Below are 17,606 nucleotides of genomic sequence, written 5' to 3'. Positions count from 1 at the left end.
CAACATTGTTTAGAACTGCTAGTACATGCTGATAATAAAACAGATTATCTTTTAATTGGTTTTACTACTCTTCTTAAATTCTCTACAGACAATGCAACCCTTATTGCCTGCACCCAGGATGGACCACCACACCCTTACTATCAGGTCACCTTTACCTAAGCTCCAACCCAAAAGCTTGTGAGTCACTATATCCAACTCATTCCTATTTTCCTCATGGAAGAAAAAGAAAACACAACAACAAGGGAAATTAAAAACTTGGCTCATATCTAGAGCAGAATTTTATCATTTTCTAAGAATATTAATAAGCAAAGTTGCTACATAATTTGTCCTTAAATATACTACCTGAAACTAAAATAATATTCAAAAAACATAATAAAAATAAAGCTCATTCAGATTTTGAAAGCTCTGTACATGGCAAGGTCATACTGTGTGGCAAAGTAAAATATCCTAATACAGTAAGGATCTAGTGCTAGCCTTGCACTAACCAGAGATGTGACTATAAGCACAGGAAAGTTTTCTTCTTTGGCCTCTCCTGTGGTGAACTCAGGAGAGTTCACTCTCTTGTGAAAAAGGAGACTTGCTAAGTTATTTCCTTGCAGTGTCTTTTTTTTTTTTTTTTTTTTTTTTTTTTTTTGTCTTTTTGCCTTTTCTAGGGTCGCTCCCTTGGCATATGGAGGTTCCCAGGCCAGGGGTCTAATCAGAGCTGTAGCCACCAGCCTACGCCAGAGCCACAGCAACACGGGATCCAAGCCGAGTCTGCAACCTACACCACAGCTCACGGCAACGCTGGATCCTTAACCCACTGAGCAAGGCCAGGGATCGAACCCGCAACCTCATGGTTCCTAGTTGGATTTGTTAACCACTGAGCCACGATGGGAACTCCTTTGCAGTCTCTTTAGAAACATATATTTTTAAAATTTTTGATAAATAAAAAATTGAACTTAAAGCAACTGACACAATTGTTCTGCCTCAAAGATCCTCTCCCCCAGTCTCCCTTATCACACTTAAACTCCCTTATCACACTTAAACGGCAACTTTGTTGCTCAGATATAACCCTGGGAGCAACTTTTTCATACCTCCCCCACATCTAATCCATCAAAAATCATCTATCTGACGCTATCAAAATTATTTTTGTAATCCAGCTACTTTCTCAGCAACTACATTGTTAGTACAAGCCACTACCACCTTAACTAAGACAGTAGCAAGTTTTCACCCACCATCCATTCTAACAGACATTTCTAAACATGTCGTGTGACACACCTTTGTTCAAAATTCTGTGACTTCTCATCTTCTTCAAAGTAAAAGCCCAAATCTTAACCATCATCTCAAAAAAAACCCTACATGATGTAATTGGCAGCCTGCCTTCTTACATAAAAACCTGCTACCACTCTGACCTCATCTCCTATTATTCCCCAATTAATTCACTCTGCTCTTGACACTGGCCTCCTTTCTCTTCCTCATGTACACTCCCACCTCAGGGCCTCTGCATCCATCATAATATTACACTGTTAGTTAGCTTCTTTGCTTAATTCATTCTGTTCAAATATCATCCTACCAAAGATTCTACTCATACCTGTGTAAAATAGCACTCTACTACAATCACCACATATCCCTTAATCCTGCTGTATTTGCCCTCAAAATACTGTCATCTAACAAATTCATTAGTGTATTTATATTGCTCATTTCATTCCAGCAAAATGTAAGCTTCAGGACAGTGTTTTCTCTGTTTTGCTCACTGCGGTTTGCTTAGTGTCTGTAAGACTAACTGGCACATGGGAGGTGCTTCCTAATCAAATGAGTGATCATCAAATGAATAACAAAAGTAAAAGGGCTGTTAAATAATCAACTGTTTTCTCAATTAACATGAGTTAAGTACTATGAGGTTTCATTTCCCAAAGGAGACAATTATACAAAGATATATTGGGTAGACTGAATTATATAGTGATTTGGGAGGAACTGAGCAAATTCCAATAATACATAGAACTTCCTTTTTTAGGGTCCTGTAGAAATCTGAATTTAAATGATATTTCATTGTAATAAATTATAGTTATAATTTTATTACTGAACTAAATAATTTATTTAGTGTTGCTTTTCTGAGATTAATTTTGGAATATATATATTTTTTAAATTACTATTATGATTTAATAGTCTTAAAGCCCTTACTACAAAAAACTATTCTGGAATCAACTGCATAATTACATTTCCTCAGTGACCTTGTAATCTCGTGAGCATTTACTCTAGACTAAACAGCCTCATTCAGCTGCCCTGCGTCTGACTGTCAATGAAAGAAGCTTGTTTGACAACTGCTTCAAGCAGAAACATATTTTTTTCCACGATTGCAAAACAAGATTTAAAACTTACCAGACTAGCACCAGACTATAACTTTAAACACAAAGGTTCATGATAGATGTGTGAATTGATTTCTAATTCAAATACCAAAAAAAACATACTAAAGACATTTTGCTGTCATAGCCAGAAAAAAAGGTAACTTAGTAACACTTCCATAATTATGACAAAAAATATATATTATATATGCAAAAATATGCAGTCTTTTTTGTGAGTCTTATATTTCTCCATATTCTTTGATTTTCCTGGTGCCCCTAAGAATTTTTCTAAAAACTAATATATAAACTTAAATGGACAGGATCAAAAACAAAACAAACACCTTTTCTCCATTCTTAGACAATCCATGTGTAATAAGTCAATAAGTAAAGATCTTGACCAAAAAAATAGAAATTCTGCAACATGATTTTTAAAAAATACATCAAAATGATAAGAAAAAATCACTTAACAAACCAACATAATAATTAATGAGGAAACACTTGAAGCATTCACAAAAAATTCAGACACAAGAAACTGCAATTATCACAACTGTATAGCACCAGGTTAAGAAGTTCTAGCCAAATACAAAAAAAAAAAAAAAAAAGAAAGAAGGAAAGAAAGAAACTGGAGAGAGAGCATGTAAAGGAAAAAATTTTTTTCAAATGACAGACTTCCAGATAAAATCTCAGTCACCTAAAAGAACAATTAAAATTATCAGTAAAATAGCTATACATAAAATGAAAATATATTTAAACAATAACAAGTTAGGAAAAAAAGTTAAAAATACAACAAAAATAATTTTATAACAGCAACATATGAAAAGTCAATAAATAATAAATGCCCACTCTCTCCTTATCAGTTTATAAATTTAAAGCAATTCCAAATGAAATACCAAAAAAGTGATGTGTGTTTGTATCTACGGGCGATAGGGATAGCTGTGTCTTAGTTGTTGGTGTGTATTGCTTTGCTTTTTTTGATTCCTTGTTTCATAATATTTTATAATAAAAATTTTCAAATATATAAAAAACTTGATAGAACTGTAGAGTGCTTTGTTGCTTTGGCCAACAAAGTTTACTTGGAAGAACAAATTATAATGCTGAGAACACTTTGAAAAAGATGAGTAGCAAAGGGAGTTCCCGTCATGGCTCAGTGGTAACGAACCCAACCAGTATCCATGAGGGCTCGGGTTCGATCCCTGTCCTCGCTCAGTGGATTAAGGATCCAACTTGCTGTGAGCTGTGGTGTAGGTCACAGAAGTGGCTCAGATCCCGTGTTGCTGTGGCTGTGGCGTAGGCTGTCAGCTATAGCTCTGATTCGACCCCTTGCCTGGGAACTTCCATATGCTGCAGGTGTGACCCTAAAAAAAAAAAAAAAAAGACAAAAATATGTGTGTGTGTGTGTGTGTGTGTGTGTGTACATACATATATACAGCAAAGGAAGACTTGCCCCACTGTAGTAGGCAGAATACCGAGATGGCCACCAAGATTCCCACTTCCTTGTGTGTATGAACCCTTGCATAATTTTGTCCTCATGGATATGATGGATTTCACTCCTAAGATTATATTATATGGCAAAAAGGATTTTGCAGATCTAATTATAATCTCAAAGTGGTTGATTTTAAGTCAATGAAAAGTGAAATTATCTAAGTGGGTCAAGCAGGTAGGAACCTGTTAAAAAAAGGACGAGATTCAAAGAGATTTTCTCCTAAAAGCACTGAAGATGTAAGCCACTGTGAGTTCTCTGTCAGTAAGAAACCTAATCCTTCCAATAACATCAATGAGCTAGGAAGATGATCCCCGCCCAAACCTTGCTTATATGGACCTACATTACCTGCTTACATGTCTAATCTGAGTATAGGATCCAAGTAACCCATGCCCAGACTCATAACTCAAAAACACTGATAATTAACAAGATAAAATGGATGTTATTTCGAGTCAACTAAATTTGTGCTATTTGATACACAGCAATAGGAAATAAATATATGACTTAGTACTAAGACATATCATGAATTTAAATTAATAGAAATGTGATATGGTTAAGAAAACTGAAACAAAAATTAATGCAAAAGGCAATGGACAATAATCCCTAGTATGTTACTATAACATATCAACAGAAAAAAGAACTACTGAATAAACTGTTCTGGGCCAACTGATTTACTAGTTGAAAAACAAGTAAAGTTTTTTTGTAGCTACTTACAAATAAATAAATTCCAGATGGATTAAGCAATTAGATGTAAAAATTGCAGTTACATAAAAAGTATACTATAAATAAATATAAAAACAGTTTTGTGTTGGTTTAGGACTTCTTAAGTAGAAGAGCGATGGAAAATTAACAGGACATCATCAAAATATTTTACTGCTCAAAGATTAAACCTCCTTCACACCAAGTAACCCAGTATACAACAACAGATGAACAGATAAAGGAGATGTATATACAATGTCATAAAAAAGAAGACACTGACATTTGCAACAATGTGGAGGGAACTAGAAAGTATTATGCTTCCTGAAACAAATCAGAGAAACACAAACACTCTGTTATCCACTTATATGTGGAATCTAAAAAATAAAACAAATGGATTTACATATAACAAAACAAAAACTGACTCACAGATATAGAAAACAAACTAGTGGTTAAGAGTAGGGAGAGGAAAAAAGGAAGGACAAGATATGAGTTTGGGATTAAGAAGTACAAACCACTATGTGTAAAATAGATAAGGAACAAGGATATATTGTACTGCACAGGGAAACTTAGACAGTATTTCCTAATAACTTTAAAAGGGATGTACTCTATAAAAATACTGAGTCACTATGCTATAACTTGAAACTAACATAACAGTGTAAATCAGCTATATTTCAATTTAAAAAAAGTTAGATGCTAAACCAATGATGGCCATAGAAAGTCAAAAAGGGGGGAAAAAGAGAAGAGAAAAGAAACACCAGGAGTTCCCATTGTGGCGCAGTGGTTAACGAATCCGACTAGGAACCATGGGGTTGCAGGTTCGATCCCTGGCCTTGCTCAGTGGGTTGGGGATCCGGTGTTGCCATGAGCTGTGGTGTAGGTTGCAGACGAGGCTCGGATCCCGCATTGCTGCGGCTCTGGTGTAGGCCGGTGGCTACAGCTCCAGTTGGACCCCAACCCTGGGAACCTCCACATGCCGTGAGAGCAGCCCAAGAAATGCCAAAAAGACGGAAAAAAGAAACACCATTATTTTGGATGATTTGCAGCTTCAAAAAAAAAAAAAAAAAAAACTGATCCTGATTAAACAAACAACAAAAAAACTACTTTACATCATAGACAATATTAAGAAAAAAAGAAAATTTAAAATTTCAAAAGTTAATAGTCTTACTATATGGCTGACATGTAAATAAACAAGGAAAACCACTACCACAATAGAAAAGGGGACAAGGAACAAAAACAGACAATTCATGCAGAGGGAGGAAAGGAAGGAAAGAAATTACTGTGCCACAAATGTAAAGGTAAAGAGTCTCCTAAGGAAATGAAACAGCACATAGATTGTCACAAAAATGTGTGAGATACCATGAGGTTCTTAACAAATATCAAGTATGAGAAGACCAGGACATGCGGCTATGAAGGTAGATAGGGATCAGATTATGCAGGAAATGATGAGCCAATGAATGATATTAATAATAGATATGGCCAGATTGATATATTAGTAAGTTTTCTCTGGCAACAATGAGATTTAAGGAGGGACAAAGAGAGTATTACAACAAAGAAAAAATTTTAGAATATGTTCAATATCCCATCTCAAATTTATGACATATTAAGTCTCAATTTATCAATCATCAATTTTTAAGAGCAAAAGAATGGTCATAAAAAGTATCTCCAGGGTTGGCATAAATCTTCCAGACAATACTACAAAACTAAAGAATCAAAATTGCATAGATATCAGCACAAAACCAGACACGTGGATCAATGGAACAGTAATAGAGAACCTAGAAATATACCCACACACCTACAGTCAGTTAATCTGCAACAAAGGAGGTACAATTATGCAATGGAGAAAAGACAGTCTCTTAAGCAAGTGATGTTGGGAAAGTTGGACAGCTACATGTAAATCAATGAAATTAGAACACTCCCTCACACTAGATATAAAAATAAACTCAAATGGTCTTATATCCAAATATAAGGCATGATACCATAAAAATTCCACAAGAGAACATAAGGAAAACATTCTTGACATAAATTGCAGCAATATTGTCTTAGATCAAACTCCCAAGGCAAAAGAAATAAAAGCAAAAATAAACATATGGGCCCTAATCAAACTTGAAAGCTTTTGCTCAGCAAAGGAAACCTTCCCACAAAACAAAAAGACAACCTACTGAATAGGAGAAAATATTTGCAATGAGGCAACTAACAAGAGGTTCATATCCAAAAATACACAAAAACATCACACAACTTAGTATCACAAAACAAAAACAAAAAATCCCAACCCAACCAAAAAATGGACAGAAAACCTAAACAGTCACTTCTCCAAAGAAGACACATAAATGGCAACAGGCACATGAAAAGATTCTGAACATCACTAATCATTAGAGCGGAAAAAAAAAAAAAAAAACAACATGTATGTAAAAACGTGAATACATATATGTATATACATAATTTTGAATCATTTTGCGGTACACCTGAACTAACACAATATTGTAAATCAATCATACCTGGAAGGAAGGGAGGGAGGGAGGGAGGAGTGCAGCGAGAAAAGAAGGAGGGTGGGAGGGAGGGATCAAGGGAGGGAGAAAGGAGGAAGGCAAAGGAGGGAGGAAGGAAAGAGGGAAGGCAGGGAGAGAGGGACAGAGGGAAGGGAGGAAAGAATCTCCAGGGTTACTGTGAAACCTGGTCTTCTATTTTAGGGGAACTATACCCTATTCTACTCTCTCAAGAATGAACATTTTAATTGTCTTGCTAACAACAATAATGGATTTGGAACAGGTCAGTTACCTCTGTTCAGCAATTTGGTCTTTATCAATGTAGTCTATGGCCATACAAGGAACCAAAATTGGTAGGTGTTGATGGAGAGCAAACAAGAAACTTTCTTCTGATTATCATCAGGTTCCAGTTAACTGAGTTAACCCATACTATGATTACTACCTCAATTTTTTTTCATTACTGTTTTCATAATAATAGCTAATCTTATCAACTGGTTAGAAAGGCCTCAATATTAAATTATCGCAGTTTTTTAAAGTTATCATAACTGACAGCACAGAACTTACATTAGTTATGTTACTAGAAAAGACAGAAATGCAGCTGGCTACAACTCTCTACCACAAAAAAAAATGCAAAAATGTTCTAAAGAAATGAAGATTAAAATTTTATTCTACAGAAATTGGTAGCAAATGGTTTCATTTAAACTCACAAATAAGAAAAATTGAAAAATATACATCTTAAAGATCATAGCTTTTCATGAAACAACAGTTTTTCTTTATTTCTGTAATAGGTACATGAACAGTAGCTAATATTAAAGAAATCACATATATTTAAAATAGTGATATCTGACTAATTTGAAATTGATGAATAAAACTGATAAATGCTTGTAATTCATATCAGATAGTTAAGGGAAATACTCTTCTTTGGGTGGAAGGTGGTAAAATATTAACTAGAAAGCCAGTTCATTATTAAAAAACACTGTCTCACAATGCCAATCAGTGAGACTTTTCTAAACTAATCACTACAGCTGCAATCTGGGGAATTTCAATTAGCAGTTAAATTTTCCCAACGCTTGCTCCCACTGGCATGGAATTAATAAAACATGTTTACACATTGCCTTGAGCAAACCAGGAGAGTACTGCCAATGTAATCTGAACTGTTATTATATATTCATAATACCCTCTTGAATGAAAAATTGTCATTTATTCTTCATCTACTTCTCAAGTTTAACTAACTTTAGAAAATATCCCAGTAAAAACCACCTAAAATCTCGTGGCAATGTATTTCTGATTTCATCCTTTATCTAAGCTATATAGGAGGACAAAAATGTACTTCTTTGGAGACACAATGTCACAGACTCCTTATGCCACAAACTCCCAAAAATATATAATAAAGACCTTATGCCACAGACTCCCAAAAATATATAATAAAAACTATTTTGAAAGTGCCTGCATCCATAGTTTTGCACCAACTGAAGAAAAGCTACAATGTGTATTATTCTTAATTTCACGTCATACAGATTTCAATGCAGACATGGACAGGAAGTAGCTAATTTCTTCTCTATTTGCCTCTAAAAAAATTGCTTCCTCTGTAGGATAACATGATATAAAATGCAAATTTGTTGTAACAGAAGAAGAGAGAGAGAGAGGAGTAAAAGCTGGACAGCTAGAGTTTTACGGGAACGGAGAGAGCTCAACTGAGGCTTTTAGATGAAATCTTCTAACAGAGATACAGATAACTCTTAGACTAGATATGTAACTATTCATTAAGTCAGCTGAAGTTTATATTCCCTATACCCTAAGAGCAGTACCTTTGTAGATATCGCAATGTTCTTTGAAAAGTCACTTCACAGAGTGGCTTCTTTAGTTTCCTTGTACATGTTTCTGAAAATTAGATTATGTAAAAATATAGTCCTAGATCTAGAATAATCTTTAAAACAGTAAGAAAGGGTATACTTCAAATAGTAATTCCAGAAAAGAAAATGAACTAGTAATAAGAGAAATCAATTTAAGATTTATTTTGGGAGTTCCTGTCGTGGCACAGTAGTTAACGAATCCGACTAGGAACCATGACGTTGCGGGTTCGGTCCCTGCCCTTGCTCAGTGGGTTAACGATCCGGCGTTGCCATGAGCTGTAGTGTAGCTTGTAGATGTGGCTCAGATCCGCGTTGCTGTGGCTCTGGCGTAGGCCAGTGGCTACAGCTCCGATTCGACCCCTAGCTTGGGAACCTCCATATGCCACGGGAGCAGCCCAAAGAAATAGCAAAAAAAAGACAAAAAAAAAAAAGATTTATTTTGGCTAATGTTTAATTATGAAGTCATAACATATCACCAAAGAGACCACCTGAGCTAACCCTGGACAAAAAGGAAAACTGTCTGTGTAATTCCATCCCTTTCTTAAGATAAAAGGCTGAAGAGAATGAAGCTGTGAGGTACATTCAATTTTGGTGGATACTTTCTACATCAAGAAAAAGTCAACGTTCCTTTACAATTCTGACATCACTACTGATGATCTAGAAATTCCTCCACTACTTAGCCACAGGACGCTGAAAGAGACTTCAAGTTCTAGTGCTTGAAATACACACAAGAGTACTTGTAATCAGAACAATCCATCTTCTTAACTGTTGTGTATATGGAATACATAGTATAGTCTTTGTTGAGAAAGATAAAGGTATGCTCCTAGAATTCTGGAACTAATCGTACTCTAAATAATCAATAATTAATGAAAGCCCCTCAACTACTAAGACAAGATAAAGCCATGATCCAGTATCCTTTTTTAGGTTCAAATAAGATTTTAGGTATGAAAAACTTGGGGAAAATAAAAAATACTATGCTTACACCTTATCTAAAAAGCAGTTACCCTACATTTTAAAATTCAAACCATAATCGTCATAAAGACAGAAGGAAACCTAAAAGGACTCTAAACAATCAAAGGTGATGCCAAAGTTTACTCAATTTAAAAATTTTACTTAAGGTGTTCCTGTTGTGGCACAGTGGAAATGAATCCGACTAGAAACCATGAGGTTGAGGGTTCGATCCTTGGCCTCCTCGGTGGGTTAAGGATCCAGTGTTGCTGTGAGCTGTGGTGTAGGTCGCAGACATGGCTGGGCTGATGTTGCTGCAGCTGTAGCTCCAATTGGACCCCTAGCCTGGGAACCTCCATATGCCGCGGGTGTAGCCCTTAAAAAAAAAAAAAAAAAAAGACAAAAAACCATAAGAGAATACCATGAACAACAATACGGCAACAAGTTTGACAATCTGGAAGAAATGGACAGTTTTCTAGAATCTTACAGCCTGCCAAAACTGAATCAAGCAGAAACAGACCAACTGAACAGACCCATCACTAGAAATGAAATTGAAGAGGTCATAAAATCACTCCCTACAAATAAAAGTCCAGGACCAGATGGCTTCACAGGCGAATTTTATCAAACATATAAAGAGGAATTGGTGCCCATCCTCCTTAAACTCTTTCAAAAGGTTGAAGAAGAAGGAATACTCCCAAAGACATTCTATAAGGCCACCATCACCCTCATTCCAAAACCAGACAGAGATACCACCAAAAAAGAAAACTATCGGCCAATATCATTGATGAATATAGATGCAAAAATTCTCAACAAAATCTTAGCCAACCGAATCCAACAACATACCAAAAAAATTATATACACCATGACCAGGTTGGGTTCATCCCAGGTTCACAAGGATGGTTCAACATACGCAAATCAATCAGCATCATACACCACATTAACAAAAGAAAAGTCAAAAACCATATGATCATCTCAATAGACGCAGAAAAAGCATTTGACAAAGTCCAACATCCATTCATGATCAAGACCCTCGCCAAAGTGGGTATAGAGGGAACATTCCTGAATATAATCAAAGCCATTTGTGATAAACCCACAGCAAATATAATCCTCAATGGGGAAAAACTGAAAGCCTTCTCACTCAAATCTGGAACAAGACAGGGATGCCCACTCTCACCACTGCTCTTCAACATAGTTTTGGAAGTCCTGGCCACAGCAATTAGACAAACAAAAGAAATCAAAGGCATCCATATAGGAAGAGAAGAGATAAAACTGTCACTGTATGTAGATGACATGATACTACACATAGAAAACCCTAAGGACTCAACCCCAAAACTCCTTGAACTGATTAATAAATTCAGCAAAGTAGCAGGATATAAGATTAACACTCAGAAGTCAGTTGCATTTCTGTATACCAGCAATGAAACATTAGAAAAGGAATACAAAAATACGATACCTTTTAAAATTGCACCTCACAAAATCAAATACCTCGGAATACGCCTGACCAAGGAGGTAAAGGACCTATATGCCGAGAACTATAAAACTTTAATCAAAGAAATCAAAGAAGATGTAAAGAAATGGAAAGATATTCCATGTTCATGGATTGGAAAAATCAATACTGTAAAAATGGCCATACTACCCAAAGCACTCTACAGATTCAATGCAATCCCTATCAAATTACCCATGACATTTTTCACAGAACTAGAACAAACAATCCAAACATTTATATGGAACCACAAAAGACCCAGAATCGCCAAAGCAATCCTGAGAAACAAAAACCAAGCAGGAGGCATAACTCTCCCAGACTTCAAGAAATACTACAAAGCCACAGTCATCAAAACAGTGTGGTACTGGTACCAAAACAGACACACAGACCAATGGAACAGAATAGAGAATCCGGAAATAAACCCTGACACCTTTGTTCAATTAATCTTTGACAAGGGAGGCAAGAACATAAAATGGGAAAAGGAAAGTCTATTCAGCAAGCATTGCTGGGAAACCTGGACAGCAGCATGCAAAGCAATGAAACTAGAACACATCCTCACACCATGCACAAAAATAAACTCCAAATGGCTGAAAGACTTAAATATACGACAGGACACCATCGAACTCCTAGAAGAAAACATAGGCAAAACACTCTCTGACATCAACATCATGAACATCAACATCAGGTCAGTCTCCCAAAGCAATAGAAATTAGAGCTAAAATAAACCCATGGGACCTCATCAAACTGAAAAGCTTTTGCACAGCAAAGGAAACCCAAAAGCAAACAAAAAGACAACTTTCAGAATGGGAGAAAATTGTTTCAAATGATGCAACTGACAAGGGCTTAATCTCTAGAATATATAAACAACTTATACAAACCAACAGCAAAAACACCAATCAATCAATGGAAAAATGGGCAAAAGACCTGAATAGACATTTCTCCAAAGAAGATATACAGATGGCCAACAAACACAGGAAAAAATGCTCAACATCACTGATTATAAGAGAAATGCAAATCAAAACTACCATGAGATATCACCTCACACCAGTCAGAATGGCCATCATTCATAAATCCACAAATAACAAGGGCTGGAGGGGCTGTGGAGAAAAGGGAACCCTCCTGCACTGTTGGTGGGAATGTCAACTGGTACAGCCACTATGGAGAACAGTTTGGAGACACCTTAGAAATCTATACACAGAACTTCCATATGACCCCACAATCCCACTCTTGGGCATCTATCCGGACAAAACTCTACTTAAAAGAGACACGTGCACCCGCATGTTCATTGCAGCCCTATTCACAATAGCCAGGACATGGAAACAACCCAAATGTCCATCCACAGATGATTGGATTCGGAAGATGTGGTATATATACACAATGGAATACTAATCAGCCATCAAAAGGAATGACATAATGCCATTTGCAGCAACATGGATGGAACTAGAAACTCTCATACTGAGTGAAATGAGCCAGAAAGACAAAGACAAATACCATATGATATCACTTATAACTGGAATCTAATATCCAGCACAAATGAACATCTCCTCAGAAAAGAAAATCATGGACTTGGAGAAGAGACTTGTGGCTGCCTGGGGGGAGAGGGAGGGAGTGGGAGGGATCGGGAGCTTGGGTTTATCAGACACAACTTAGATTAGATTTACAAGGAGATCCTGCTGAATAGCATTGAGAACTTTGTCTAGATATTCATGTAGCAACAGAAGAAAGGGTGGGGGAAAAATGTAATTGTAATGTATACATGGAAGGATAAACTGACCCCCTTGCTGTACAGTGGGAAAATAAAAAAAAAAAATTATTAAAAAAAATTTACTTAAAATAACAAGAAAAAAATCCCATCAATCAAGCTAATTCTCTCTCTCTCTCTCTCTCTCGCTTTTTTGGGGGGCCATACTCACAGCATATGGAAGTTCCCAAGGTAGGGGTCAAATCCAAGCTACAGCTGACAGCCTACACAACAGCCACAGCAACGTGGGATTTGAGCCAAATCTAAGACCTATACCACAGCTCACGGCAATGCCAGATCCCTGACTCAATAAGCGAGGACAGGAATCGAACCCACATCCTCATGGATACTAGTCAGATACCTTTCCACTGTGCCACAACGGGAACTTCAAGCTACATCTGTTTTACATAGAATTCCAACAGGGTTAAATATTCACATACACACATACAGCAGCATCACCACCACAACAGATTAAATAAAAAGGATGGGGAGGATATTCCATCGAAGAGACCTAATAAAAATCATCAAAAACTTAACATGCAGGAAGAAATAAACCATTAAAACAAACAAACAAACAAACAAATAGCCAGGACTCAGCTGCTAGAGGAGGGCAAAGGTTGGGTACCACTGGAGGAGGAGGAGAAAATCTACTGCCACTGTCCCTAACCCTATACTGAAAGAGACAAAATCCTTCATCCACTGAGGAAAGGCAGGAAACCCATTCTTACCTAAACTAAGGTACTGATGCACAACAGAGGGTGAAGGAGGGGCAAGAAACTGTCTTATACCCAAGACCTCCCATCCCCACCAAGACTTAGCTCAGCTGCAGGGCTGGGAGAGGAATAGCAAACCTACCCACATTCTGAAGTAGGAGACAGGAGTTGTCATCCTCTGGGGAAGGCGGCACTATTGTTGTATGCTGAGAAGGCACTATTCTAAGACTCTGGCACAGAGAACCTCCTAAGAGTAAGAGTGGAACAGAACTAAGAAACCCCCTGGCTCCCACCATAGGACTGACTCCAAGGAAAAAGCAAGAGAAGTCTATTGTTGAGGAGGGGCACTGAGAGAGAAGACCTCTCTGTGGCTCACGCTTGCAAAGTCTGCTGAAAGTAAGAAGACTAAGAAAATTCCTCCAGCACTCCAGGCCTCCTACTAGACACAAAGTAGCAAGAGACCATGGCTGGAAGAATTTGAAGCCTGAGATATACTGACAGTAAGTAACCTTAGCAACAACAAAACCCAAAATAAGATAAAACTACAGACTTGATACTCAACGCCCTACACTAATCGCCTAACAGGAAAAGGGACATCAATATTTCCAGCCACAAATATTATTTATCTCAGTCTCTACTGTTCTGTTGCACAGAATGTCCAATATTCAAACAAAAATCACAATAAACACAAGAAAGCAGGAAAACACGTCTATTATCAAGTTGTAAAATAGTTCACAGAACCTGACCTAGAGATGAGAGAACTATCAAAGAGGCACTTGAAAATAAAACGATTAATAAGCTGAAGGATTAAGTGGAAAGAGTAGATACTATGCATAGACAGAGAATTTCAGCAGATGCAATTACAACAAAAAGGAGCAAAATGGAAATGCTAGAAATGAAACTGCAATATCAGAAAGAATTCTTTTGATGGACTTCTCAGCAGAGGGGACACAGAAGATAAGTAATCTATGAGAATAGGACAATAGGAATTACTCAAACTTTTGAAACACAAACTCAAGAAAAAGATTAAAAAGCACAAAACAGAGCATCCAAGAACTGTAAAACAACATCATCAGAGTGTCAGAATGAAAACCAAGAAAATGGGGCAGAAGAAATCTGTGAAGAGATACTGGTTATTTATAAAATAAAAACAAATTAAAAAGCTAAGATTTCAGAGAAATTTTTAAAGCTCAGAGAAACTATATCTTTATACATAATGTCAGGTTATTGTAGAAAACATAATAAATCTTGCTTTTTTAACCCAATCTGGCAATTTCTGCCTATTTTTTGGAATATTTAGACCTATGCTATCAAATATGTTAGCACTAACCATATGTAGTTATTTAAATTAAATTGAATAAATTTAAAACAGAATTCTTCACTTGCACTAAGCACATTCAAGTGCCCAGTAGAAACATGCAACTGGTGGCTGCTCTACCGGACAGCACAGACATAGAATATTCCTAACTCAAAAAGCTTTACTGGATAGTGCTAGTTTAGAACATTTACATTTAATGTAATTACTGATACAGTTAAGATAAAATCTGGAGTTCCCGTCGTGGCACAGTGGTTAACGAATCCGACTAGGAACCATGAGGTTGCGGGTTCGGTCCCTGGCCTTGCTCAGTGGGTTGAGGACCCGGCGTTGCCGTGGGCTGTGGCGTAGGTTGCAGACGTGGCTCGGATCCCACATTGCTGTGGCTCTGGTGTAGGCCGGTGGCTACAGCTCCAATTGGACCCCTAGCCTGGGAAACTCCATGTGCCGCAGGAGTGGCCCAAGAAATGGCAAAAAAAAAAAAAAAAAAAAAAGATAAAATCTACTACCATGCTATTTGTTCCCTTAATTATACCATTTATTTTTGCTCCTCTCTCTTTCTGCCCTCCTTTTCGTTAACAAAGTATTTTTAATGATCTCACTGTTTTCTCTGCTATGGGCTTACAGACTATCCCTCTTTGTTTTACATTTTTAGTTGTTGCTCTAGGGTTTAGAGTAAACATCTCCAAATACTACTATACCAACATCTCCAAATACTATAATACCACTTCTTAATGTGTCTAAGAACATTATAATAGTAAAGTTTTTTCATCTTCTTATTCTTTATACTAGCTATTGTACATTTTAATTTTGTGTTATTATTCATGGCCATTTCCATAGTCTTTCAAATGTAATTCTGATGCTAAAATTATTTAAAAAGGCAACTGTAACAGAGAAGTACTATCTATCTTAAGTATTTTATCTTCACCAAGATTAAAAATAAAGATTTTAAGAAAGCTTATTTTAGAGATACAGAAATCTGACCCTTGCTAGCCCAGTAAGAGATAAGAAATCAATGTCTATATCAATTATAACTATTTTACATCATAAAACCCAACACTGCCAGTCTTTTCAAGCTTCAATTTTAGTATTTAGCCCAGTTATTTGGTAATTTGTTACCTCAAACTCAAAAAGGGTTTTAGGTTTTATTTCACTTTCCCACAGATTCACATTTGGGAGATTGCAGGAGTTTTAAAAGAAGATAAAACTAAAGTAAATCTTAAGATCTAGGAATTATCTATTATTTTAACAGTAATTTGACCTTGGGGCCTCCATATTTATATGTAAAATGGTACACATTATGTTCAAGGTTGCAGTTTTGGTTCTGAGAACACATGTAGGTTTTATAACTTGTTTCATCTATCTTATTTCTGTTGTTGGGGCCTTTTTTAACTTACTTTTTTATTACTTAGTTTCACTATATCCATTATTTTCTTTTCGCATAATATTTTTTACTTTATTTTACTTTGGTAAGAAACAACTATTTCTAGATCATCTTTTCATTAAATAGTTTAGATTGAGATATTGATCAGGATATTATTTACTCCATTCAACAAAGTTTGTGCCTGCACTTTTCAAGTACAAAAATACCTATTTGTTCCCCTACCACAGAATGTAATCATCGCTCACAAAAGCCACAATCCTAGGTTCATTTCCAAAATGGTTGTATATTATAGCTTTTGAGACACCAGGCCAAACCTACATTATACTGTTTGACAAAATATATATTTTGTGGTTTATTTCTCATAATTTTACTGTACACAGCACACAGTGAGTTAAATCTATCCTTTTTCATGGCAAGGAGCTCAACTCCATTTTCACTGGCTTACTACTGACTACATTATAACTCTACTTCTAAAGAAAAAAATACACAGTGAGCTAAAAATAAACAGTTACTTCAGTAAGGCTGCCTTAAAAGTTAAATAATATGATCCAATCTGAATCTCAAAAGACCTAAAAAGACCATAGGAAAAAATAATGTATTAACTTAGCATTAAATTTTTAAAAAGAGTAAAGTTATGTAAACTCAAAAATCTAAGAATGCTAAGGTGTCAGTTAAAAACAGTAACAATTTTTAAAAAAGTAACACTAAAGCTCTAAACATCAGCTCCTCAATGAGAAGTTCTTCTGGACACTTACCCAAGCCTTCCTAGCATCTCAAGCTCAGGAACTTGTGGTCCACATGTCTCTATTTGCAGTGGTTGGTATTCATAGAGAGCTTCTTCAAGCTTGTGAATGGGTGCTAATGAAATATGCTGACCCTGTTAAAAAAATGAAGGAAAATGATACCTCTTAATATTACGTTCATATTACTATTTACGGTCACTTTTTTTTTTTTTTTTTTTTAGGGCTGCACCTGCAATATATGGACATTCCCAGGCTGAAGTAGAATCGAAGATGCAGCTGCCAGCCTACACCACAGCCATAGCAACATTGAATCATTAACCCACTGAGCAAGGCCAGGGATCAAACCTGCATCCTCATGGATACTAGTCGGGTTCATAACCCACTGAGCCACAATGGGAACTCCCTGCAGTCACTTTAAATGTGAACTAAATTCCTTACAT

General features: G+C 36.4%; 1 protein-coding gene across 2 annotated transcripts in view; it reads right to left on the bottom strand.

Annotated features, from left to right (window-relative positions):
• The window catches only part of MNAT1 (MNAT1 component of CDK activating kinase), a 209,936-nt gene that overhangs the window by 81,990 nt on the left and 110,340 nt on the right, over positions 1-17,606 (bottom strand). For both annotated transcript variants that reach the window (XM_021064673.2, NM_001166316.1), the window contains 1 exon segment: positions 17,179-17,300. In XM_021064673.2, coding sequence (XP_020920332.1) covers positions 17,179-17,300 — 122 coding nt within the window.

The sequence above is a fragment of the Sus scrofa genome, chromosome 1, assembly GCF_054392235.1.
Source record: "Sus scrofa isolate SSC_HxYL_T2T_F1_AM1 chromosome 1, Sscrofa_HxYL_maternal_Yorkshire_Landrace_v2.0, whole genome shotgun sequence".
Classification (NCBI taxonomy): domain Eukaryota; kingdom Metazoa; phylum Chordata; class Mammalia; order Artiodactyla; family Suidae; genus Sus; species Sus scrofa.
This window is presented reverse-complemented; position numbering and strand designations above follow the sequence as displayed.